Below are 26,907 nucleotides of genomic sequence, written 5' to 3'. Positions count from 1 at the left end.
AACTGGGCTAAAAGGGCCCGGATCAGTCTGAACTACTGTAACCAGAACTACCAACCAAACAAACAAAACTGGAAAACAGATGAAACCCAGTCCCCTCCAGAATGAGTGTGTCCTCCTTCAATCTTTGGCTTTGAGAAGATGGTACATTAGCTACTTTCAGGCTCACCCTCAAGACATTTAAGCTACATTTTTTGCTGAGATTTTAGCTCTGAGACAAGAGCGGAATTACGATAAAGTTGAAGTTTGAAGGGCCTCCTCAAGAAGACAACCTTGACAGACTCCTCCACATCAATCTGAGCACAGTAACAGTCTGGTAGAGATGAGTTTGACAGAAAAATGCATGACACCTTGATGTACAGAGATAGTGACACTGTTGTGCAGGCAGCTTTGGTAAACAAGTCGTACGTATTTAAAGGAACACTATGTAAGTTCTTAAACTTAAAATAACAGCTTTTAAAAAAATGTTGATGGTACAGTGTCTTGTAATAGGGCGAATGGTGTCTCTATCACTTGTTTCTGCACTATGTAACTTCAGTGAGATGGTAGGATCACAGCATTACATACGTGTTTACTTCAACATACAAGTTTTCAACTTATAACATTGTTATGACGTCATGAGTTTTGTTTGTAGCTCAACCCACATTACGTCTGACAAATTGTTACAGACCTGGGATCTGTACTTAGGACAGCGGTGTCGCACTCAGAAACTGTGGGAACTTTCTTGCAGAGAGTTAGCTGAGAAGATTGAAACCACTCTTCTCATGTCTGTCCTTCAAATAAGGATCTGGAGCAAGCAAACAGTTAGCTTAGCATAGCATAAAGACTGGAAACAAAGGGAAACTAGTCTGTCTTGTTCCAAAGGTATAAATCTGCCTAACAGCACATTAAGCTCGATTAATTAACATGTTTTATCTCGTCTGTTTAATACGTTTAAAAGCCAAAGGGTAGGTGTTTTTTGCTTTTTTTTAAGCTATTGACCGAGACATGCTAACTGTTTTCCATCTGTAGCTCAGGAGGTAGAGCAGGTTGTCGCTGGTTCGATTCCCCCGGCTGCATGTCAAAGTATCCTTGAGCCATCAGTGGATGAATGTGTGTGAATGGGTGAATGAAACTGTTGTGTGTTGTAAAGTGCTTTGAGCTGTCAGTAAACTGGAAAAGCACTATAGACCATTTATTATGCTAAGCTAATTGTCACTTCATGTGTATGTACAGACATGAGAGCGGTACAGATCATCGCATCAAACTCTCGGAAAGAAAGCGAGTAAACACATTTTCCAAACCTATTCCTGTAAAATTAAAGATGGTTTTACAGATGTGATCTTATTTAAATTGTTCGTAACAATGACAATTTTGTAAAAAAAAAATGCTTTTGATTGTGATTGAGTGTTTTTTATCTTTTATCTTCTTAACCTTTATTATTTCCCTGGTAAATAACCTGTGTTTCTTTTTAACTTGATATCAAGAAGAAGTCTCTTCCAGGAAAAATGCTTTTCCAAAAAATTTACATTGATCTTAAAAATTACAAATGTTGAGTATGTATTACTTCATAGTACATGTTTATTTTGTAATACAAAGAGGAGAGAGACTGATTTTTATCAGTCCTTTCACTGATGACTTTGTCAATCAGCAATGACCTCATCTGAGTCACATGACAGTACGGCTTCAACCAGGTCACATTCCATCACTAACTTTCCACTCAAGATGCAGTTAATGATATTAAAGGGTGGGCGAATGAATGAATCACTTGGAAAAAATCCACCTGACAAAGGTGGTGTGATGTGGCGTAAGCCCTGCCAATCTAAATTGAAGTCACACAATGTCTGAAAAAATGTTGGTGGGCGGAAAAACGACTCACGAAAGCCTTTCTACATGGCACGCAACTGGATGGTGTTTTTACACCCAGTTTCATATCAAGAGTTCTGATTCTTTTCATGTTGGGCAATATTAAATTACACATTAATCAAATTGGCACCGTCAAATCTAGATTAAACAAACTCACTTTAGAGTCTTTAAGTGTAGTTTTAATTCTATATTTAAAGAAGGGGTGTATGAAATGTGGTTAACTGCCGCAAGACACACATAGAGATCTACTTAATACTTAATACCATATACCACATTATTATTGTAGGACTTGAGCAAGTAAGTAGAAAATACAGAAGAAAAATAAACCTATAAAAGATACTTCAACCTTTTTAGTTTCCTTTAAATTAAGAACAAACAGTACACTCTTTTTATAAGTGAATTATCTACATTATTTCTTCTTCTAAAGGTCTAAAAAGCTCACAAGAACATTAATTGCCTTCATCTAAATTCCGGCGTTGTTTTCTATATAAACAGCAGATTAAACAGAATCAATTCTCCAGAGTTGTATTCGTCTCACAGTGGCAGGTGTATCTCTTCAGAAACAAAGCTTGTACTTGCACCCACATACACACATATCAGGTATCACACACCAGTGGGAGTAAAATTCCTCCCTGATACTAAAACAAAAGAGGACACAAAGCGAAGCTGCTGTTTCTGAAGGAAATCAAACAAAAACAAAACTTCCCCGTGTAAATCACAGCTGCTATCTTTGGACTTGGCCCTGCGAGCGCGGACAAAACAGCAGAAATATACTTTCTGAAAATTATTTGGCAGATTAGCTCAGGAATCTTGGCAGGGCTCGGTCAGCAGAGACCGGCCGTAACAAAGTGAGGATATGCTGACTCGACATAAAGAACACATTTAATTACCATCATCATCAACCATCCAAGAGGACCATCCGGGTCAGAGCCAGAAACCCCCCCACCGTCTTCTGCCAGTGAAAGGCTTATTTTTAGGGGCCAAACTTCTCCTTCCAGCTGCTGCGTTCTCACGGCCTGCCTCTCTCCTTCTTCTTTCCTCCTTTTCACAGCTCACACATATTCCTCTGATTCCTGATCAGATCTTTTATGACTGTCCTCCGAAAAAGATCCACAAGAGACAGATGACACTTCATCATTTCCCCAAGACAACTGAAAGTCTTTTTGCCTCTTAAACCCATTTCCAAATATTTAAAGGTCCAGTTTGTGCAATTTAGGGGCAGCTATATAGAATATATTATTCATAATTATCCTTTCGTTAGTGTATAATAACCTAAAAATAAGAATTGTTGTGTTTTTGATAGAATGAGTATTTTATATCCACAGAGGGAGCAGGTCAGGTTACTACAGTAGCCCAGAACAGACAAACTAACTGTTTTAAAATTAAGAAACCCTATTGATCCTTCTGCCATGTCTTTAAGGCAGCTCAGTGGCCAAGTGGTTAACATTGTTACCTCATAGCAAGAAGGTCCTGGGTTCAAATCCTTTTTCCCCCACCACCAAAACATGCACACTAGGTCAATCAGCCGGTCGGTACCCTTGACCAAGGCAATGTCTTCGATCTAGAGTGGCAGTTACACTATGTTGTACATATGTGATCAAATAAAGTTTCTTCTTCATGTGAGCTGAGCTGTTTAACGTCACACGCATAGGAGACGGGGTAGGACGTATTTTGATGCTAGTGAATTTAATAATTAGATATGATTCCCAATATAAAAGTCCCTTAAAATAAAATGTACAAAGGCGGTCAAATGGGTAAAATGATCCTGAAGAGAGTGGTCTTTTCCTGCTTAAGTGAGGTCAGTGAGCTTGAGGGCCATGACAAAGACCCAGATCTGTAGGTGTTTCCAGTTTGGAGCAAACACTGAGGTCCTTAGTAGAAAGATATACGACTTAATCTAACAGTTGTATAAGAAAACAATATAGCGACCAGAAGAAGCTGTTTCCTGTTTCCACACAGGACACAGAGGGAAACCTCAAAATGAAGACCAAGGTCCATAAATTATATCTGAAAAAACAAGTATGTATGTTCTGATACGACTTTTCAAACATATATGTGGCTTGTTTTCACCTGATAATATCTGTAGATATCTGAGTTTATTGATTTATACATTTTCTGCCTAGAGAGACAATTTCAGCAGTATGAGTTTAAAGGAAAAATGATCTCTGAACTTCACATTCAGTACCGCAGTCATAAAACTGTTTCTATAGAAAAAATACTTACCGTGTATCATATATAATTAAAGTACACATTAACAAGGTGTTTTAATATGCTTCATAGGACCACTGGCTTCTACTGACTAGTATGTTATTATGTTTGTAGAGCTTGGTCCCAAAGGTGGATCTGGGCGTAAATTATTCACATGAAGCGAAGCGTCGGCTGTCAGCGAAGAAGAAAACATGTGTTTGTTTTGTACTGAAAGACTTGTAACTTGGCAAAAAGCCCGACAATAGGAAAGCTCTGTGTAAATGAACCTGCGTGTTGAGGTGACCGGACAGGTTGATGTCCTGAGTTTGACTCTGACCTTGTTATTGCGTGCAATCCTCTCTCTGTCCTTAAACTTTCTGTAAAATGTATCTGTCTAAAAAAGGGATAAAAGATGGTGTGTGTTAGAAAAGTATCAAACTCTTTAAAAAAAACAAAACAAGAAAAAAACACCTCCCCGCTTGCTGATCAAATCTGTATCCACAGACTTTGGCCTTCTGGCGCAGTTCAGCAGAGTTCAGATGTTGCAATCATTCCAACTGGGCGTGTTATGTGTGTGTGTGTGTGTGTGTGTGTGTGTGTGTTTGGTAAGAGACACTGAGGACAGCTGATGTAATGACTGCAAAGCAGATTTCCAAGAATTTGGGTGACTGGAATGCTTTTAAGACAAGACGTTATTAAGACATGTCTTTTGACAGTACACGTGTAAGAAGGCCTGAGACAGAAAAGAGCCAGAAATCAAATAAAAAGTTAGAAAATATTTTATTTACATCAAATTTATTTTCTCCCCTCGCTGGTATTCACCCGTTCCCTTTGTCTGCTGGAAAGAAGTAGATATTTATACAAAATAATTTCATAGTAAAGTTCAACCACTTTTTTGCAAAGATTTGAAATAAATCTCAGACTGAAAAGCCAAATGTGTTTGACAGTTTCATCCATATAAAATTATATACATGAATATATATTTTACATTATACATGTGTAATCTAATGTTTTTTAAATGGCATTAATTTCACAAAAAGAGATAAAAACGGCAAAAACAAAAAAAAAGAAACAATCTTAAAAGGCACTATATGGCATATACTGTTCTGTCACGGTAATGTGCCTTGTAGGCTTCACACTTTCTCACAGTTTCTGCAGGTGACTGACACCGAAATATGTTACAGGCAATAATCTGATTTCTGTCTCTGGATAAAGCTGATTACAAAGAGATAGCACCTTCACCCTGATGCCAAAACAGAAAATGTTCTGTCTGTCCATTGTTTTGTGTATGTACGAGCCTGCGTTTGTGCGTGTTCACAGAGGTATTGAAACACGTACACACTGCTGCTGCCTATGACGGTTGTAACTCAGCGTGTAGATAAGCTGCACACGAATAACACACACTCTCCTGTGTGACACATGGTGTAAGATATTCACAGTGATACATTTCTCCTTATGGCACTTGAAGCAGGCTGTGTCGAGCACTCACAATTTAAAGCTCTCGCTCGCCAATCAGAAAGTCCCCGCTCTTTCAGTTAGTCACAGACGCTCGTCCGGATTGTTGCATTACGCACTAGTTTCATATTTAAGTTGGCAGCCCACTCGTTCACAAAATGTCCAGGCTCAGCAGTGGCTAAATGACTGTGCACCGCAAGTTATTCACATGCTGCTGTCTAGACAAGATCTAACACTGAGATTCTGTCTTTCTTTCCTTGATTTCTCTTTTCCTGTTCCTCCCCATCTCTTTCTCATTTTCAGTCAGCCTGTCTGGCTACCTCCCATTTTCTTTTAACACATCAGCAGCACAAAGTGCTTTCTCATCTAATTTCACATGTCATGATTTCAAAAATAAAATCTCTCTCTTCCCTCTTTCACACTTCTCGTGGCTTGTCCTCTTTTTTTCTCTTGTTAAAGTCTAATACAAGTCCTTCATGATCTCCTGCAGCAGTGGGTGTAAGCACATGTCAATCTCCGTCTTCTTCAGCAGCTGGATGAGGTGGACGTGGTCGGTGACGATCTGACGCAGGTCCGTCATTTTCTGGAGCAGCTTGGCGAACAGCTGCAGAGATTCTGGGTGGTTTAGCTTCAGCTGCAGCTCCAGAGAGTGAAGCACCGTCTCCTGAAGCTGCTCGATGGGCTTCACATTCAGCAGGCCTGGACGGTCTGGATGAATGACAGAGACAGGGAGGACAAATCAGTGACAAGGATGTGACAATGTGATTCAGAGGTGCCAACAACTACACATTTAACATCTATTGGCTGAAATCCCCTAATTTAGCCGTCCTTTATTACCAAACCAAGCTGCAATATTGCTATTTACAAAAGCTTTCTTATCTTCGTTTCAAGCTGTAATCTTAGTCATTTCAGGTTAATCATTGACTTAAATTTCTGATTTAAACCATCATCAGGTCAAGGCCAGACTTTTATCAAGTAGCCACATGCAAACTGGCAATATTAGACCACACAGTTTGGATTTTAATATGGCAGTGCGTGAGAGAGAAAAATGCGTCAGCAATTACATCCCGTGCCTCCAAGAAAACTGATAAATGGGATTGGACAGGAGCCACCTGACGACGCTTCATACTCACAGTGAACTTGTCTGTAAGAAATATCATGTACGTTTGTAAAAAGAAATTTAAGATCCTTGATAGCTTGCTGTATATCATTCTGCACTGAGGGCTGTAAAGAGTTTTACAATTAGCGAGACATTTAGGGAAATATGCTTATTGAGAGACGTATTTTTGTAGGTCAACCTGGAAGTTAGTGTTGCCCTGGTTCCCTCACACTAACATGTTAGCTTGTATGTATGTTGTTTGTTTAAATCTTACAGAGTATAAATGACAAGTTGCATTTTTGTCGGGGTTTGTGCCAGACTACTGGACGCTGTTTCCCCGTGTCCACTCTCTACGCTAACCTTAGCTTACTCTCACCTGGCTGCAGCTTTATATTTAACATTTGCATGGTATTGAATTATATCTTTATGAATACTAAGACTCTTCCTTGGCTACTATGATCTATAATATCTATAACACACCCTACAACACTCACCCCCGCTGAGGATAATGACAGCCAGAAACAGCGCCATGTCGCTGTCGTCTAGCTCCAGCGTGTTGAACTTCACCGAGAACTCAAACTTTGGTTCCATCATTTGACAGAAGGGTTTCCTGAGACTCTTGAGGAACTCTCGCGTCATGAAGATCTGTCCGTAGGCGATGAGGGTCCCGTCTTTGTTCATCAGGGGCGCCATCATGATGATTAAGATCTCGATCACGCCGTACTTCAACAAAGTTACCTGTGAAGAGGGTTAAGGGTTGAGGTGAGGGGCTGATGCTGATTAAATCTTTTTCAGTCAAAAATCATCTCTGTACACAGTGAACAACAAAATCATACAAACAATACTGGAGTGAACGATGGTAAATCCAGCAGCAGTATTCATGCCTCTCACCTGATCATTGAGATCCAGATCGATGAATCCTGGGATACTCTTGGCGAACTCGGTCACTTCTCTCACCGCTTCGGCCGAACGTGATTGACAGCTTTGGAAGAAACGCAGCTCCACAGCGTCCATACCGCTATGGTCTGATCCCAGGTAAGCTCCTGTCACACCTGAAAACAGATGAGAAAAAAACACTTAACTTTCAGGCAGTTCAGTCGCAGGATTACATGAAAAACTAGACCAGCGGTGTGTAATGTTTTAAATATCTTCAGAAATTTAAAGCCCATTCAACAAGGAAGGGAACATTGTGAGATGCAATGTTGATTTTACAAAAAGAGAATAAAAATGTGTTTTTGCATTTGTGACTTTGGGGTGTTGACTCCATCAAATCATCAAGTAACATCTAAAAACATCCTGAGTTGTAGTAGCTAGACTTTTTTCAGGGATTTAAAAAGTGAATAATGATGTGAAACAAAATGGCAGCTTGATTATCAGCTTATATTAATGGATTGATAAGTAGAATGATGGAAAGTTAAATGATACAAAAACAGACGTCACATCATGACAAAGAGTATTTTGCACTTCTAACCTCCATGTCCGATTGTTAGAGCGGATGTTTGCTGTTGGTGCTCCTGGTTGGGTATCTGCTTGCAATTAATAAACTGCTCTCCTTCCATTAGAGACTTCATGTCGTGGATGACAAAGGGCTGGCGGAGGAAAAAAAAAGAACATGACAGAATAAGAAAGAGTGGGCAGAAAAGAACGGAGAAGACAAAAAAAGGAAAAAAAAAGAAACAGCGTCAGCACCTCGCGGGTCCTCTGAGGACATGTGAACTACAAATGTAATCACATACACCGTGTATGCACTTTGCTCATTCATCAGACCTGCAAAAGCAAACAGTGCACATCCCATACGTCTGATGGACAAAGTAAATAAATCTTAGCTGCAGGCCGAGGCAGACAAAAACACCATCTCCAGGTAAATGAAGCTTAACTGAGTTAAAGTCGTGCTCACTGTTAAAACACAGGCACAGACATGCACCGGCCTGAACGATGAATGGCACCATTCACATACGCAAATCTTCCTTTTTCATACTGGTGAAATGAATAATGAGAGATCCTACAGGGAAGTAAAGCAAGCAATTCCCGCCAAATGTTATGATGTGAAAAATCACTTCTTATGTAAGTGATTTTTTTTGGTACATGTGCTGCCTGTGCAGGAATCTGTTAGTCTAAGAAGGAAGATCGAGGTTGCTAGTTTTAAAATAAACCCATTCAGCTTTTAAACAATAAATAGCACATTAATTCTCTGTTGAGAAGTTTGATTCATGAGCATCGAAACACACCCATTCTCCATTCATTACACTCAGTGGGTTTGCTGCTATAGACTTAGTGAACAGATGCTTACGTTGGTTAATGTTAGCGATTGTTAGCAAACTTTTAGATTATATTTAACTACCTTCTACTTGTGCTACTCAGTTCTCATCCTGGATCCACATTCTCCCTCCTCTGTGGCTCTACCTCAGGTTTTTTACATTTTTTCCCCTGATAAGTGTTTAATATGTGGGGAGAATCGAGGGTCTACGTCAGCAATGTGATTTGTGATTTTGGGTAAATCAGATTGACTTTACTTGACTTCTGTGAGTGCATCATTCATGTTCATTTTCTTGTTTAAAAATGAATCATTGCCACAAAAGTCAAGAGTCAAAAAAACACCTTTCTACGACCGAGTTATCTGGCCAAGGTTGCCATATCTGCATCATGGTAATTAGGTCTGTTTATCTAACGAGTTGGTTGATAGTTGTCTGGTTGAAGGTTACACGTGATCAGGCAAATCACAGAAACATCACAGTTGTCCACCTTTACCGTCTAATTCATTGAACAAAAGAAAGGGTTCTTGGTCAAACTAATTTAGGGGAAGAACTGTAAAAGTTTTTCTTTATTTTTTACACTCTGATGGTGAGACTTGAGTCTGATTACACATCAACTCATATTAAGGCCCCACATGTGGAAGCATGTAAATATTCGACAAAAGATAAAATCATTGACTCCAAATTTGTTTCAGGAGGGTCTCTGCGGTTTGGTAAATAGTCAAGAATCAAGGAATCAGGATTCAGAGCCATTTGGCTGTGTCATGAACAGTCATAACAATCAGATGAAAGAAGCCTTGAACTCATCTGACCTAACAGAGAGAAGCAGGAAACAGTAGAAACAGGAAAAACTCTTTTTGTACAGTTGGTCCTTAGTTATTGGAGCACGTAATTGACACCTTCATTTACATTTTTCAGTGCATACGAGACAACATTATAATTGTATTTAATGTAAAGTGCTTGATCCATTTGCTTGGATGCACCTGTGAAAAAAGGTTCAGTTGGTCAGGTGAGACTGTTATGTAGTAATAATCCAATATATTTATTTGAATCAGACGTTTGATAACATTTAACAGATCACTGAATTATTTGATCACTTGTTACTTTCACATTGAGTTGGAATAAAAATAACTATACTCCATGTTTTCCATATTTCTTTTATATACACCTTAGGTCATTATAAAACAGTCACCACACTTTTCTTTTATCTGCCAACTGTAATTTAGTTGATGTGAATTTCCTGATTAAGCCTCTTTTAAACGCTAAGATTCAATATCTCAAAACGTTAAGTACAAAAACAAAGATACAGATGATATCTCACATTTTGACGGTTTTGGCCAACACATTCACTTGTATAAATTACCAAATGTCTTAAAAAATTAGTTTGACATTTTGAGTAGGAATGTTGAAGCGATTACTGTAAATCAGACTCCTGAGAGGCCGTATTATCCTGTTGCATAGCTTGACCACTGTAACCTGAGATGTTTCTAACAGCCAAGACCTGTAAAAACCAGTCGGTCCACTTTTCCTGTTGGAGCAGCAATAAAAGAGCTTGTTCGAACTAAACTGAATGCAGTAACATGAAGCCAATGCTGGCAAAAAATAAGTTCAAAAGTTTTCAAACTCCTTAATTTTAAATTTGTGTTGTTTACCACCATCACATCTTAAATTCTATCTCTGATATAATGCACGTGTAAGTGAAGATATTGAGATTTTACATCATAAAAAAAGGTGTTTTTATGTAATATTATTATAGTTTTGGAAGCATACAAAATTATGTGATTTTTGCTCTGCTATATTGCTCTTTTTGATTGGTTATGTTTAAGTATAAATGGACAATATGTGCTGTCTGGTGGTTGGATTGCTTGTGATATTCTGAGACTGAAAATCATAAAAAAACATACATATTTTGGTCAAATTCGCACAGTACACATCTATAAAGGTGGAAAAAAAGCCAACAGGGATGGAGAAACTGGTCAAACAGCCAAGATGAGTCTAAAATGTGTTGTACAGTACACACTATACTGACAGTAACCTGTGAATATAATCTATAAGCAAGAAATATGCAGTACTCCTCCTCATTATACATACAAATATATAAAAGTAGAGTAGAATTAAGGCAGTGCTGCCTACCGCGTTATCGCCGGTCTTCCCAGAGAGGATGGCCCTGGCCTTGGCCTTGGTGAGGGGGAAGTATTTCAGATAGGCCTCGTACAGATGCCGGGACAGAGCTCTCAGATCTGCTGCCTCAGGGTGCATGTGCTCCATGTCGGACGAGAACTCAGCCAGCAGTTTCTCCTTCTCAGCCTGGGGCATCCGGCCAAAACGAATGGCTGGGAAAGGAAACAGACAGACAGAAACAACACACATTAGCGTACGGACAGACACAGGCAGGCAGATACAGTAAAAAAGAGCACATGGATCAACAACACGCTCATGGACTACATGCCCATGACACATACAAGCATTAAATGTACAGTCCATCTACTGTGAAATTTTAAAAGACTTCGCTTTACTTTTTTTTAGGCAAACAACAAAGAAAAGCAGCGATTCATATGATTTCTTTTCTGAACACGTATGCAAATTTGATATGTCTGATTCAAAGAGAGCACTGAGATTCAGTCTCCAAAGTCCCATTACAGCAATCTATTTGTAAATTAACAGAAATATAAGCGGCAACTATTCTGACATCACTTTATCAAGCAGAAACACCAAGCCTAACCCAGCTTTTCAAATGTGACACTTTCCTGTTTTACTTAGCTGTATGTGATATTAAATTGAATAACTTTGGTTTGCTCTACAACTTCTACAAATGAGTCACACAGCTTTCGCCAACACACTAATCAATCAAAAGGAAAATTGGCATCAATGCGTAACAAATTTTCCACTTGTGGTTTTATGACGTGTGTTTTATGAAGCAATTCCAAATGCACTTTCCTTCCATAATGTGTTTATGTATCTTTTGTATCGGTGATATGTTTCCACAACTCATCGCTAAACCTGAAAAACGACCTCATACATTTTAAAACCAAGTCTCTATTCTCCTCTGTGTTTATTTCCACTTGTTGCGGCTGGATGTATTACATTTAGCTTACCTTGTACATTGTTACATCACTTATATTGTATTAATGTCACTGTTTTACTAGATGTGAAACGGTTTCTCTATTTAGCTGCTGCATTGATCATGAAAGTAGGTATACCACTTTAAAATCTTGGTTCAAAAGTAGATTCATTACTCAGGTTTATAATAATCTATTCAAGTGGTATCACGCTTCACAAACATCTAAATATAATCTAGATTTTATGGTCAATGTGGTGAAAATGTTCTTTATAATCTCACTGAATGCTGATGCTGAGTTACGAAATTGTTACACACAACTTTTTTCTGTTAGTGGAAGTCATTAATTATCCCTCCATTCAAACCTGCGCTCGGCATTTACTGCAGTGTGTACGTGGTTGCGTAATGCTGACTGTGTGATAAATGCACACCTTAAGCAAATGAATACAAACTAAAGTGGCCCTACCACCAGCTGGCAATGAGCCCGCAGCGGTGACACAGCAAGTTGGAGAAATCAGTTGCGGTCTATGTACTGTGAGATGTCAATCATTGATTAAATAAAAACCCACACAGAGCCGACCTACAAAGCTGAACCTCGTGAAATAACTTAAGAGTGACATGGGGGAAGGACGAGGCAGGGACAGGGACAGAGATGTGAAGTGGCAGGAGAGAACAAACAATTAAGTAGATTTTTGTGTGATAGCATGCTGTAAATACAAAAGCCTCCAGTGTATACCACAGAGCCGTAATGTCCCTCAAATCGCAATACCAGCGTCACAGTAAAGGGCAGAGAATGACATGGGTACACACCGTGTGGATAAAGCACACTTTTCGCAGTGGCCGGGATTTTCTGCAAACAATCCCACAATGTAATGCATCTTTTATAAATCTGAAAAATAGCAGTCGTTTGACACAACGCAAAATGAGGATGGTTCAAAAATATCAGAAATTCAGCTTGATGCTCATGAAAATTAGACCACACACTGTTTGTTACACAGGTCGGTAGATGAAAAGAAAATCTTAGTCTGCCGATTATTTTCACAATTAATCGATTAATTGTGAGTAAAGTGTAAACATCTTTTTGAAAAATGCTCATCACAATTTTCCAGAGCCCAAATTCATCTCTTAAATTGCTTTATCCATTCAACAGTCCAAAACCCAAATATTCTTCATCCACTATCATAAATTACAAAGAAAAGCAGCAAATGTTTGAAACATTGAAGGAGCTGGAATCAGCAAGTGTTTGACATTTTTGCTCAAAAAATTACTGAGAGATTATCAAAATAGTTACCTCTGCCAACATGTTCTTTTGTTGGTTGGTTGGTTAGAAGGATTACACAAAATCTACTGAGGGCTTTTCCATGAAACCTCGATGGAGGATGGGTCTTAGCCCAGAATGGACCCCACTAACTTTTGGTGTGGATCCAGATAAAGGGACGAATCCAGGATTTTTTTTCTCAAGGAAATAATGCATGAATCTTAGTTAAAAAAAAAAGAAAAGAAAAAATCCAGATTATTTAGGCAGCTGGGATCATTGAGTGAGTACTTTGGTGGAGTTATGTGCTCTACATGAGGCCATTCTAGTTGGCAATTCCCTTTTTTTCGGCTAATCGATTAATCCACTAATCCTTGCAGCTCTAGTTGAAACGTGGTGCAGATAGGGCTCCTGTGCACTCACGTAGGTGTCTAGTTATTTATCTGGTTTCACCAGTTTTTAAAAAAGCTGTCACTCTGGATATCACTCTTCGTTGCGGAAAACTACTATTAGTAGGTGTTAGTTCCTGTCTAACTTCCCCTCAGCAGGCTAAATAACTGAAGTGAGATGTTGCAGATTAAAGTACATTTTACCAGGCAAAATCTTGTATAAGAACATAACACTTGCATCTCTGTAAATATTTTTAAATAATTTAATAATTATCTTTTGCTAACTTTATCTTTAAATGACGTAAGTATGTAACAGACTGTATAAATGTGCATGGCCAGCCAATAGAAACTGTGATGCACTAGAGAGATTTATGATCTCAGACCTGTCCACCAGATATTTCTTCAGTGCAGGGTAGGAAGCACTTTTGTTGGACGAAAGGTAACTGTGAGTTTCAGACTCAAGTTGTGCAAAGCTATGCTGGTCATTTTCAGAAATCCCTCAAAGTTTGTGCATAAAGAGTTAATGCAGTCCCACCCAAACAGGTGCAACAAAACTAACAGGCGAGTCAGGGAGATGTCAGTCAAGCACAACCTGTGCACGCCTACACAGCCGTGACATTCATGATGAAACTCACCTGGGGAGGAGAGTCATCAAGATATAAAAACAGGCTTGATGTGCTCAAGTGGACAACAAAGGCAACAACTTATTCTACCGCTGAACGATCATGTCTGAGGAAACAAAGGAGGGAAAAGGAGTTTTATGATTACGTAAAAGATTTCTCTAGATATTGTACTTCCATTCTGGAGCTAGTGATCTGCTGTCTGATGAAAAGCCACTTGTTTTTCAGTGGCTAGCTCTGATTATTTCAAACTAGAGGAGAGAGACAGCATGTATGATGGCAGGAAGTGCAGAGGGAAAAGTTTGACTCATTTCAAATAAATACATAATGCAGTTATAATCACACCTGAGCTCAGTTATTTGTTGTCTGTAAATCTAAAATGCAAAGCGAATGAAAACCTTAAACACAGTTATGGAATCTAAACAGTAGTAAAGCAACAGGAAACTGCAGGTGGATTGATGGCACAAATGATCGGCCCACAGGTGTGTGAGCGTGGGAGGTCTCGGCAGCCTTGCAGTATTCAGTGCAGTTCTACCCAGACCTGGTGTGTTTACTGTAGGTGAGAACACCTGTATGGGTGCATCATGGCTGAACAAGGCTTGCACATGATCATTTGCAAATTGCAATTTGTGTTTTAAACTGGTCTTGCTTGTAATCTGTAACTGAAATTGATGCTTAAATTTACAACAGTGTATATTAATGTGCTGATAAAACAACAGAACAAACTGCAGAAAAAATGTCGTAGACAAATAAACTTTGGGATTCTGTAAAATCCCGACCACTTCTGTCATATGCAACCTATTTTATATTGTTCCAACACACTCAGGTTGTAGTTACGACATTTCTGACAGGCCCATGAAGGCAGCACAATGACCATTTGACCAGAGATAACATCACTGATGTACAAACATACTGTAAACAATAAGTATATGTCTATTGATTAAAGAAAAATATTCAGGTGAAGAAAAGAAAACCAGTCTAGTGATTACTGTGGCTCAATTGTTCAGTTTACCAAACATCTCAACACAGTGACTTTCTGCTGTTTCGATTCTGGCAATCTGTTGGGGGTGCAGGTACATTGCACAAGTGCTGGGAACTGAAGCATGACCCGAGGGTAGTGACACAGGACGAAGACCACAGAGGAAGCAAATGGCAACAAATAAGACAGTGGTGCACTTGCATATGCTGCATATATCACCACCACACCTCAAAGACCAAATTGGCAGCAGCGTGGTGAAAAAGTTGCTGCTGTTCTCAGAGGGCATCAAAAGAGGTGGCCTGCAAGGAGGCGTTTCCTGAGCCTCAGAGAAGAATTTGTCTGAAACAGCATCTGCTTATTTAGTGAGCATGAAGACACCTGAATGTACAGAAACTTTTCAGCTTTTCATGGCCTAACTGTAAATGTTTCATTTGTAATATATATCTATTTATCTTATTACAAATGAATCAAGCACGGCATACGTACTGTGATTGTACACTTTCTTTTCTAAAAGGTGTGTAGGAGAGTTTCACTATCTTACCGTTGTGTGACATGCCGACGTTGAGGCACTTCTGGAAGCGACAATATTGGCATTTGTTGCGGGACTTCTTGTGAATGCGACAGTGAAGATCACAGTGATCGTACACCAACTTTAACCTGATTGTGCGTCTGAAGAAACCCTACGAAGAAAAAAAAAGAAAGAGAATTACTTCAGATATCGCCACTGAAGACATTTGCTCTACACTGCTGATCATGCTCCTTTTTCTAGGAACTGGTAAGAGGTTTCTGACACGCTTCAGCAGGAAATATGCGCTTTAATGTAACCATTATCTTTAATAAAATGGAAAAAATATGATTGAGAGACGATTTATTTCATTCTTCTTCTTTTCCTAGTACTGTAGAAACCTTATAAATACATAAAATAACACTTTTATCTGTATTCTAGGTTTTCTGTAACTGAGAAAACCTAAAAGAAAATGGGACAGAAAAGAGAACAGATGAAATGGCAAAATAGATACTCTTTTTCTTTAAAAGCATAACAAACCATTTTGGTTTTAAATGCTCTACTTCAATATTCGTCATGTGATTCAAGTTTCTTGTTGGCTCCATGCAGCATCTATTGACTGATAAATGGAGATTAGATATCTGGCTCTTTCTAATCTGTTAGGAAGTCAATCAGTCTGTTTAAAGGCAATTGTGTTTCAGGGTGGATTCGTGCTTTGATGTTTTCAACCTTAGGACCAAGGGAGCCATAAGACTTGTGCTTATCTCAGCTATTAACTATGCAGCCTTGGTCAAACTCCCAACGCTCACTCCTACGCTGCACAGTCACGAGTTTGTTGACAGCAGCGGTGTTTGTCTATGCTGACTAAGAAAGCTAATGGAAAGATGAATTGAAGTCAAATAGACTCAAAAAGAAAAACCTGAGGGCTGTAAGCTTTATGAGGAGAGGTTTTTCCTGTCAGCATACAAATCAACATCTGGACTCTACGTGAACGCTGGTGTGTTTGGAATCTGCATTCCTGGGATCCACAGATGTTCCTTTTTTTAATTGTAGGTTATTTAAAGAAAGAGGAAGTTAAAGGGGGTCAAGACTCCACCTCAATAAAGAATGTTTTCTGTTTTGAAACAATTAAGCGTTTGCCTGCTTGGCTGACCCCCTCTTCTGGTGAGTCTCCCCTGAGACTTCAGCAGAACAATGACTTCTGTACCTTACCTTCATTCAGCCTCTGAAGGTATAGTATGACTTAAACTGAGTGGACAAAAAAAAAAGAAACCCTTGTGCCTTATAGTAAATCCAACACAACAGTCCCTGCAGTGTCAGAGAGGTGCCAATTTAACTCTATTGTAATGATGAAGGCTGTGACTAGTGTTGTTGTATTTGCTTGTATTAAAAAAAAAGAGATGGGTGATTATTTGAAGGAAAAACCAACATAACCCGCCCACCCTCTGGAACTCTTCCCATTCTCCCATTCATATCGTTTCTCTTCTCATTAAACCATTCAATGCCTGCTTGTGTCTTGTATGAAAACGTGTGCACTTCTGTTTCTCCGCTCAGTCATTCAGGTTTTTCCTTTAATTTGTCACCAGTCTGAAAGTTGTTTTTAATACTTTTGTTGTGAACACCTTTTAGTACAATGCAGTCCATTACAATTCCAACACAATATAAAGCTTTAAAACATATTGTGTAATTGAGTCAACGCACAAACAAAAAGCAGTAATTTTAAAAGAAAGTTGAGCATTTTAAAGGGATAACCTGGTGCTGTTCTGTATTTTGTCTATTACTTATCTCAGAAAATGTGTTAGTCTGTGTCTCAATACTTTTCAACATCCTTGTACTGATCCCTGTGTGTGGCTCTCAGCCAGTGATGAAATGTAACTAAGTACATTTACTCAAGTACTGTGTAACTGATAATCCACCAATCGTGTACCGTATAAACAGTACATACATGTATATATTTCTTTACTTTTACTTGTACTTTTGATACTTGAGTCCGTTTATTGCCAGAAAAATACTCCTGATACTTCATCATATTTATTGTCAGACACTTAAAGACCTTTACTCAACTATTTGTGTGGATGACTTTCACTTTTACCATATGTCATATTTTAACACAAAATCTTTACTTTTTACAACAGCGCACTCCTCTTCCTGTCACAAACACATACTTTCATTTTTAAAACAGGCTAAAAGGATGCTCACTGTAGTTTTGAAAAACTGCTCCTCAAACAGGAGTAAATAGCTTATTTGTTGGGGACTATATTTAGTCACTGATTTGTTTTGCTAATAAGGATTACGGCAGCAGGTTGGTGTATGTTGGCAGGATCTAAAAAATAATGTCCTTGTTCATGGTGAAATGTGTCATGTAATTATCTCACTGAGTTACATCATGCAGGTGTTTCTATTTTTTTGGTCCCTCGGTGCATATCACGGTTCCCTTTGTTTTTGATGATATCATAGTGAATGTTTTTTTTATTCCAGAATGCAATGGAAAAAGTTTCATATTTAAATTGAAAAAAAAAAAAAAACTGTTGTAACCTTGAATAACATTTAGATCCTCAGATGATCTCTAATTTAGTTGTCTAGTAAAAATAAAGTAACCTAATCTAACAAAATCTAGTGTATTCTATTCAAAGTCTTAAAGGGAGCTTCTCTTATGCTGCAAAGACTTGCTGAAGGTGATAGAAACACAGCATGTACAGTTTCTTTTGTTTATAATCAGCCTAGAGTAAATTCACACTTGTGGAAAAAAAATAAAAAACGCATACGTAGTAGTGTTGCTGCTTTTGAGAATCCATCTCATATGTCTTCAGAGGACAGAGTCACAATTTATAGCTCCTTTTCTTATCATGTCTCAATATTTCAAAGAAAATGGAAATAAGTGTGAAACTTCACCCCCACTCTATTAGTTATTTATACTCTGTACTGACAGACAGACAGACAGACAGACAGAGGGTTTAAGGGGCCGGGTGTATAAAAACGAGCCTTGATGAGCCCTTGCAGAGTGGAAAACAGTGTATGGGTCTTGTGGTTAAAGTGACAGACATCAAAAGGATGAAAAACTGTACACTTGCAGGTCTCCATGCAGTATAGAATTATTTATTCCACCAACATGTTTCACCGAAGAGTGAAACACAGTAACGAAAAAAAGAGACTGGCAGTAGAAATGGCTACACCCTTTACCATTTCCTGACATGACTCTGAAGTGGTACGACTGTCAATTGTTTTCCTTCTAGATCTTGAGCATTACCTTTCGAGAGCAGTAATCAAATTATTTTCCACTGCTGTGCACTGCAATTTAAACCATAATATGCATTTCTCATGTGGCCAGAATTAATCGAATAAAGAGAGAAGAACTGATTTTGTCCAAAGAAATCTACTTGAAAAAGAAATAACATTGTGACAGCAGAGCCCTGTTGATGGCTGGCTGTGTGATTTCAAAACCAAAGCACCCAGACAACAGGGACAGTTTGAGCCTGGGGCCAATAATGTCAGATTGTAACTTTCGGAGCAGAACGGAGTATTATTTAAGCAAAAATAGTTGTATGTTTTCCCTACTATTTTTCAAGTTTAAAAAGTTCTCCTTCGTCACAATGCAAGCTCAGAGGGCAAAAATAGTTTTGCTTAAACAGGTTTTTTGAGCACAGGTTGGAGAGGTACTCAGATCTTGTAGGAATACTCTGTTACGAGCTAAAGTCATTCATTCACATTTTTACTTTAGTAAGAAGACAAAAGTATAAGCATCAGAAAAAAAGCTAAAGTGCCATGAATAAATTATAAATAAATATAATTAGATTACAATTATTGATACATACATATGTTCATCACTTTAATGTTGAAGCTGGTAAAGTTGGTCTAACTTACTTGCTTACTTACTTTATATAGTTAATCTTTTGGGTAGCTTGAACAATTTCTTCTCAGGGATCAATAACGTTTAGTCTTAAAAATATTACATTATTATTTATTGATTGATTGTACTTTGTATTATTAAACTATATCTGCAAAAGTGGTAGTCGTATTAGGGGAATAAAAAGTACAATATTTGCCTCTGGTGTAATCTAGTGTTTAAACACATGCTATACATTCTCCCACAGTACACCTTATGTTATCCTACCTTACAGCCCTCGCAGGCATGGACGCCATAGTGAAACCCTGAGGCTTTGTCTCCACACACACGACACTCGATGTTCAGCGCTGACGCCGGAGTATCGTCCTGGAGCTTGGAGAACACGGGACTGTCAGAGAGCTGTGGAGGTGACTCCGGCTCCAGTTTGATCGTGTCTGATAAAAGAAAGACATCATCAGGCAGGCAGGATACTGAGTAGGCAGAACTTTCTTACTTGACCTCTTATGCACATTTTCAGGTTTAATGCCCTGTTGGTTTCACCTCTTCCTGTAATCTCTAACTGGCTAGAAAGAACTATTCTCATGTGTCAGCACAAGTCAAGATCTTGATCAACTCTTCACTAAATTATAAACTTGATGCATTTTTGCATTCAAGCTTTCTCGTGCGAAGACTTGATCGACTGCAAACAAGTTGTGAAAGATTCATTTTCCACCACTGCAGAAAAATTTTGCTGTAAAGCTTGGTGTGTGTGCACATAATCAGCATAAAGAAAACAGATTCAGCTCTGGTTAGCCACCAATTCCACAGACTGGACTTACTGTGTGTGTCCAGCTCTGTCCTGTAGCTGTGCATGTTTGTGTAGTCCATGTTGGTCAGGTGTTCTTCGCTCTGCGGTGGACTGGGGTCATAGGCCACGGCGGCGGGGGACATGCAGGATACGAGCGTGGAAGACAGCGAGGAATGGATGGAGGAGGAGGAGATGGAGGTGTAGTCCAATGTGGACAAATGTTTCATGTCAAGGGAGTGGGAGCTGTCGTCCAGCTCTGACAGGTCCACGGCGTTGAGACTGAATCCGACAGGCCAGGCAAGGAGCTGCTGGGTGTCCACCATGTCTGCTGTGGAGAGAGAGATGAAGCAGTGACGCAACAGCTGACGCAATATCCTTTGTTGACTGTATGTGGCCTTGTTAAAAGAAAACAGCACTTAGAAGATCTTGAGAGAGGAGGGGAGGAGGAGGAAGAGTTGGAGAGAAGGAGAGAGAAGGGAGGATGAGATAGAAAAGGAAATGAGAAACAGAGGAAGAACGATGACTATGAAAAAAGTCATAAACAAGCCCACATACTGAGTTTGTCATAATGTTAATGATTCAATATGTCCGTTCAGAAACGCCCAAAATATAAACAATGCACACACACAAACACACACACACACACACACACACACACACACACACACACACACACACAACACCGGACCCCCAGCTCATTCCTGCAGTCTGTTATCTAGAACAAGGAGTCAGATTGTGTCACAGGGAGTACAAGACGAACCCTGAGGAACGTCTCTTTAGCTCAAAACACTGTCTTCCTCTGTTGCTGTTTGGGTGGCACGACGTGTGATTGCTCAACCAAAGCACCCCGAAAGCAGGGACAGTTTGAGCCTCAGTCTGTCAGGTCAAGGATGTCAGAGATTCATGTCAGACTGCATGTTCTGAATGCTGAAATGTGTTACTGATTGTTCATTAAGAACTGGGTTGCTACTCACAATAGCTGTTTCAACTTCTAGGGATTTTATTATTATTTCTTAGGAAGACTGTAGTCAGCATTATTAAAGGATATACGTAGCTGGTGACCAACAATGCGTTTGTTCCTCTTCCAATACTTCCAGACTTTCATACCTTTCAGTGGCTATTAGCTGCAAGCCCATTTATCCCTACTACATATGTACTAAATACTTTCAAAAAGTTCACAAATATATGTAAAAAATGGCTTAATAATTTCCTTAAAAAAGCTGGACACTGTGGTTTTAAGTCAACGTTACTCAAGTGCAATAAGTGCTGAGTTGTTGGGGCCTATTTTTAGCCGTGGATTTGGAGCACTATCAAGAATTTACAGCAGCAGGCGATGTTTATGGGATAGACACAAAACAAATTACAGGGCCTACATATATTGAGAAGCTCTGATCACACTGAGACTCGTTGCTTCAGGCACTGCTGCTTCAAAAAGGCATCAGATGTGGCTACATGTGCCACCGGGCGATCAATGGAAAAAGCAGTGCAACTCCATGTCTTGTGCTGAACATTTGGGACTATTTTATTAACTTCAGTACCGCAACAAAAATCAGCTACACACACTTGTCTTTAGGATCAATTCATTGTTTGTTTTGGTCTTTTAATCAATTCTGTTGACAAAAACATATTATTATTATTATTTCACTACACTTACAAATGAATGAATGCTCTACAGTCATTATAATATGTAACTCAGATCAGACATTGGATGAGGGAAATCTGGCGAGATGGTCAAAGTCCAGTCACCATGACTGCAATCCACAGAAAAGCAAACCACACACGGCTCTTTAATCAGGGTTAAGTTTGTACAACTTTTGGTGATGCAGAGATTTTTACAATATCTTCTTTATGGGATGTATTTATTTGTTAATATGGTATTTGAAAACTACAGGCCTTACAGATATGTGTGTTTCAATCGATTACAAACTAAAGGCAGTGAAGATCATATTCTTGAAAATAAGGCGACATAAAACTGACAAATGTTATATTAAAGGATAAAACATCCAGAAAAATCCAATTAAAAGTCCAAAACCAACAATGTGCCTCACAATATTTCTGTCTTCCCTACCCTACTAAAATATGGCAACACATATACAGTTCTGTTTTTAAAACAGCTTTTTTTTAGCAAACTTTATTCCATTAGTAGTAGTGAGTGTATTTGCTGGGGACTATTTTAGCTTGTGGATTAATACATATTTGATGCTCTTGTGAGAATATACTGCAGCAGGCTGGTGTGGGTGGGATCGACTAAAATTCACCACAGTGTCTCGTTGTTATGACAGAACAAGTCACCCAGTGCGGCCACGTGGTTCATTTTGTGTATTTTTAATAGTTTATGCACATAATTAAGATCTATGGCACATTGGATAAGCTGTATCAGGGTTTGGATACTCAGATGATTGTTATTAGTACGATCATTAGCTTGTTGGTTTTGGTCTAAGTTGGAATTTGTTGACAAGAAAAAGAGGAATATAAAACATCACCAGAGTTATCCTTTAAGACATAAGGATTTTTGCTCTCTCTCCCAAATTAAAAATCTTTTCATGTTAAATTTAAAGTCAGAATAGTTTTCCACAGTAGAAAGGAAAAGGCTGGTACATTTGTTTTCTAAATATAAATACTGGGAACAATTTAGTTTTCCCACGTGAATGCCATGCTTGAATTCTGACCTTGTTTTAAACTCAAGAAAAAGGAAGAGACAAACCAGCAACAGTTTATAAATAATCAATAGAGTAAAAGGTCTTTGCACTGAACCACCTGGCCTGCCAAACAACCTTTTGTAACCAACACTGATTCTCAAAATAAACCTCCGCTAATCAACCTCGAGTGCCTGATTTGGAAAAAAATGTAACAAAGAATGCGATGAATTATGCAACAGGACAAAACTAAAATAGCAATACTCCGATGGCACAGTAGCACCAGGTATAGAAACAGCTTGACTCGGCTCCAAATTACTTGGCAAAACATCCCCGCGGAGCAAACATCCTCCTTTCTCAACTACTTATTGTTTCCTTTTTACTTGTTTGGACTGCGGCAGTGAAAATTAGCGGGGGATCCACTTAAAATTCGACTCTGACATTGTTTCAGAACAAGAGGGAGAAAGAGGAGTGTGTGCATATCCATGTGTGTGTGTGTGTGTGTATGTGTGTGTGTCAGCCGGCTGTAGCTTCCACTGCCTTGGAAGCTGCTACAGGGGAAAATGCTGACTATTTATAACCAGAGAAACCTGGTTATTTTTCCGTTTGTTGGCCAGTAGCCAGCCGATCCGAACCTAAAATAGACGGAGCATTGGAGCAACTTGTGTCCTGGTTGGCATCGAGTACATCTGGAGACAGAAATCAAGTGGGAGAGAGAGCTCTAGAGAGATAAAGTGAAAGGGGGTGACAGAGAGCGAGTCCCCAGACCACTTCAAGAAACCAAACTGCACCCGAGAGGCCTCAAGAAAAACCCCTTATCTTAGGAAATTCATGCTCGGTACTCAGCAGGCTCTTCAACACAACTTAGAAAGAAAAAAAAAGGAAGGCGGCTGCAGCCTGGCAGTTAAACCATGGTGCTTAAATCATGTCATGAAAACAAGTTTGTACTGTAACTTGTCCTCTAAGAGTGTAGTACAGAATCTACTGAATTCAACATGTTTGTATCTGTGAGTGCTGTGTGGGCAAACAGCCTGTCAGACATTATAAAAGGTGACAGATTAGTAAGTTTTAAGCAGTTTGTACTATGTTTGCAAAGGTGTGTGTGTGTGTGTGTGTGTGTGTGTATGCGTATGTTTGAGTGAGCACGTGCGTGACAGTTGTGCCAGCGTCTCCTGCCAGGTCTCAGATTTCCACAGGTCAGAACTTGTCTTCCAGGCGAGAGTACAACGTGTAGGAGGACTTTCTATCAGCTATTGCCTCATTCATGACATAATAACAATAGGCCAACGGCAAACTGGCAGGCAGGTCTGGCAAGCTACTGTACCGACCGGCCGGACTGACAGTGTGTGTGTGGGCCGATGCACACTGTAAAGATTAAGGTTGTCACAATACCAGAAGTTCTGGTAACTTTGCTACATATGTAACTTCGCTACATACATACATACATACATATGTATATATATATATATATATATGTGTGTATATATATATCTATATATATATATATATATATGTGTGTATATACATATATACAGATGCTATTGAGTATTTGATAAACAGAGATCGTATCATTTTAAACATGTGGTATCGATTAAAAATCTCAGTATTGATACTTTTCACAACCTCAGTAGAGGTTCTATCAACCTTCTCATTTAAAATCTTTTAAGGATCTTTGAACGGACAAAGAGATGATTTGAGACAGGAGTGAAATGAACAAAAGTACAGACTGAACCACAAAAGCTGGAACATAAAAAACATTATAAAAACTGTAGAGTTAACTTCAGGAGAGGGAATGAAGTTGCTCTGACATTATGAAAGCAGGAAAAAGAGGTGAAACTGGGAGGTCATACAGAGAGATGTGAAATCTTTCCTTCGGGGACAAAGTTGCAAAACTAGTGAAATATGTTTTAGCGTTCGTGTTTCTTCACAGCAGCAACATGTCGGTCCAAAATGGACTGAAGCAAAGCTGGGGATGAGATTGCCTCACAGAAAGTGGGTGAAGTCCTATTAATACCTGGAGTTTTATTGGATTTAATGAACAAACTTTTTATTAGATTCCATGCAAAAGTTCCAAAGAAGGAAATACACTTGCGAAACTCAACAATACTCAAAAAAAGGCGAAAAAGCTCCGAATGAATAAGCCGAAAACATCCGGCATCATCATAATTTTTTCAGTGGGTGTAGAAGCCTCCTCCACTCCTTCACAGTAAGTTATTTAACATACCAACAAAGAAAATGCACAAGGTGAGGAGCAGTTTAGCAAAGCAGTTGTCACCGAAGCCTGTCTGGTATATTTATGTCGGACAAAAGGCAGAACCTGCCCCGCTGCATTCAGAAGCATTAACACTCTTATCTTTTTTGTTTGAATGAAAAGTATGTTCACTCTCTGAGGGTGAGAACCACAACACACATGTCACAGCAGACAATCCTTCAATCAACAGCACTGATAGAAACGTGCTGATATTTGAATTAATTTTGTTGGATACAAACAATTGGGTTGCTACATGAGAGTTTTAAAATTGAGATGACATACACTCATAGAAAATGGTGTTTGAATGCAACTTAACTTAGTGCATCAGAGTGAAAGTAGGTGTAAATATGTGCCCTCTAGCAGAGCTGTACATTTGCTTAATTTAGCTCTGCTCAACACTTGACAAGTTTCCTCGTTGTTGCCTTTATAACATCCTGGTGACAAAATGACATGTTGTAGAGTGCTTCCTCTCTAGAAGAAGGTGTGTGTGTTTTGTTTTTGCACAGTAAGTCATTTTTAAGATGAAAGTCGTCCCCTGTGTATGACTGTGTGTGTGTGTGCCAGAGACAGAGGGAGTGAGTGCACAGAGCTCTGTGACTTCCTGACCTCTTCATGTAAAACAGCATGTGGTTCAGTGTCAATGACTAAAACAAAAAGATATGTCCGCCTGCACGTCTGCCTCACAGTCCCCACAACTTCTTTGAAAAAAATTAAGTGGGCTTGGTTCTTGCCTGTTTAGTCCAGCATGAGGAAACTGTGGGATATACTGTGGAAAGATCATGTGTTGTCATAATGCTGTGCTTTGTTTCTACAGAGCTGATTTAACACATTTAATTATTGAGACACTTATGACACACTACTCACACCACACTGACACACGGCTGTCGCTTTATACTGAACTAATTTATGCTGCCACTACTTGTACTTGTACATCTCACCTATTACTACCTGTGTATAACTGTACACATCACAGGATATATATCTATTTTACTCCATCACACTATATATTCATCCTGCACACATACACTGTATATTTATGCGCATATCTAAATATTTATATTTTGTTCCACTTACATGATTTTTCTTTCTCCATATTTTCTATATACATATGTATATGTAAATGTATAAAATGTCATTTTATTTGCATTCATTTTGCTTCATTGTAATTGTTGTTTAAATGTGAAAGAACCTGAGCACTAAAAACAGCAGTCTGTAAAAAGTAGCATGAAGTGTTAAAATGCTGAAAAAGCAGCCACCCTCCCTCACTCTTCAGGAAATTAGCACTTTTTGGTGTTTGGTGGTGTGAAGCCACTACAGGCAGAGATACCTGAGAGGGCCTTCCCCTTTCTGCACCTAAATGATCAAACAGGAGAGTGATGGAAAACTGCGTGCACACAAAGTGTCAGCTAGAGGTTTGGACTGCCCTCTCGACAAAAACGAGAGTCTCCTCGTGTCTGAAAACCCACTTGCTCGGTTGGTAATGAATTTACTCACTGAACTTCAAAGCAGCAGGAGGTTAAAAACCACACAATCTCTGTCTGCTTGGCACAACTCTGTGTATGACAGCACATAGACAATGTCTCTTTTTCTCTGATTTCTATTTGATTTATCGTATAATTTTGAGTTTCAACTTCCAGGAAAGAGGATCACTGAGAAACATCAGGTGAACCTGAGGTCAGCAGGGCACTTCTCATTAATGGGCTCAAAGTGAAGAAAATGTGCTTTTCTGCATTCTTGAAAAAGCACAC

At 39.0% G+C, this 26,907-nt stretch overlaps 1 protein-coding gene across 4 annotated transcripts in view; it reads right to left on the bottom strand.

Moving 5' to 3' along the window:
- Positions 1–4,790: 4,790 nt before the first annotated feature.
- pparg (peroxisome proliferator-activated receptor gamma) overlaps positions 4,791–26,907 on the bottom strand; it is a 34,121-nt gene continuing 12,004 nt past the window's right edge. For 2 of the 4 annotated variants that reach the window (XM_073467473.1, XM_073467474.1), the window contains exons 2-9: positions 20,304–20,597; positions 19,753–19,919; positions 15,678–15,816; positions 10,969–11,168; positions 8,055–8,172; positions 7,475–7,635; positions 7,078–7,321; positions 4,791–6,192 (exon numbers count right to left, since the gene is read on the bottom strand). In XM_073467473.1, the coding sequence (XP_073323574.1) occupies positions 5,945–6,192; positions 7,078–7,321; positions 7,475–7,635; positions 8,055–8,172; positions 10,969–11,168; positions 15,678–15,816; positions 19,753–19,919; positions 20,304–20,595 (1,569 nt within the window). In that variant the 5' untranslated portion in view covers positions 20,596–20,597 and the 3' untranslated portion in view covers positions 4,791–5,944. Of the gene's footprint in view, positions 6,193–7,077; positions 7,322–7,474; positions 7,636–8,054; positions 8,173–10,968; positions 11,169–15,677; positions 15,817–19,752; positions 19,920–20,303; positions 20,601–26,907 lie in introns of all 4 variants that reach the window. The other 2 variants (XM_073467472.1, XM_073467471.1) reach the window with 1 other exon arrangement.

The sequence above is a fragment of the Pagrus major genome, chromosome 6, assembly GCF_040436345.1.
Source record: "Pagrus major chromosome 6, Pma_NU_1.0".
In the NCBI taxonomy this organism is placed as follows: domain Eukaryota; kingdom Metazoa; phylum Chordata; class Actinopteri; order Spariformes; family Sparidae; genus Pagrus; species Pagrus major.
This window is presented reverse-complemented; position numbering and strand designations above follow the sequence as displayed.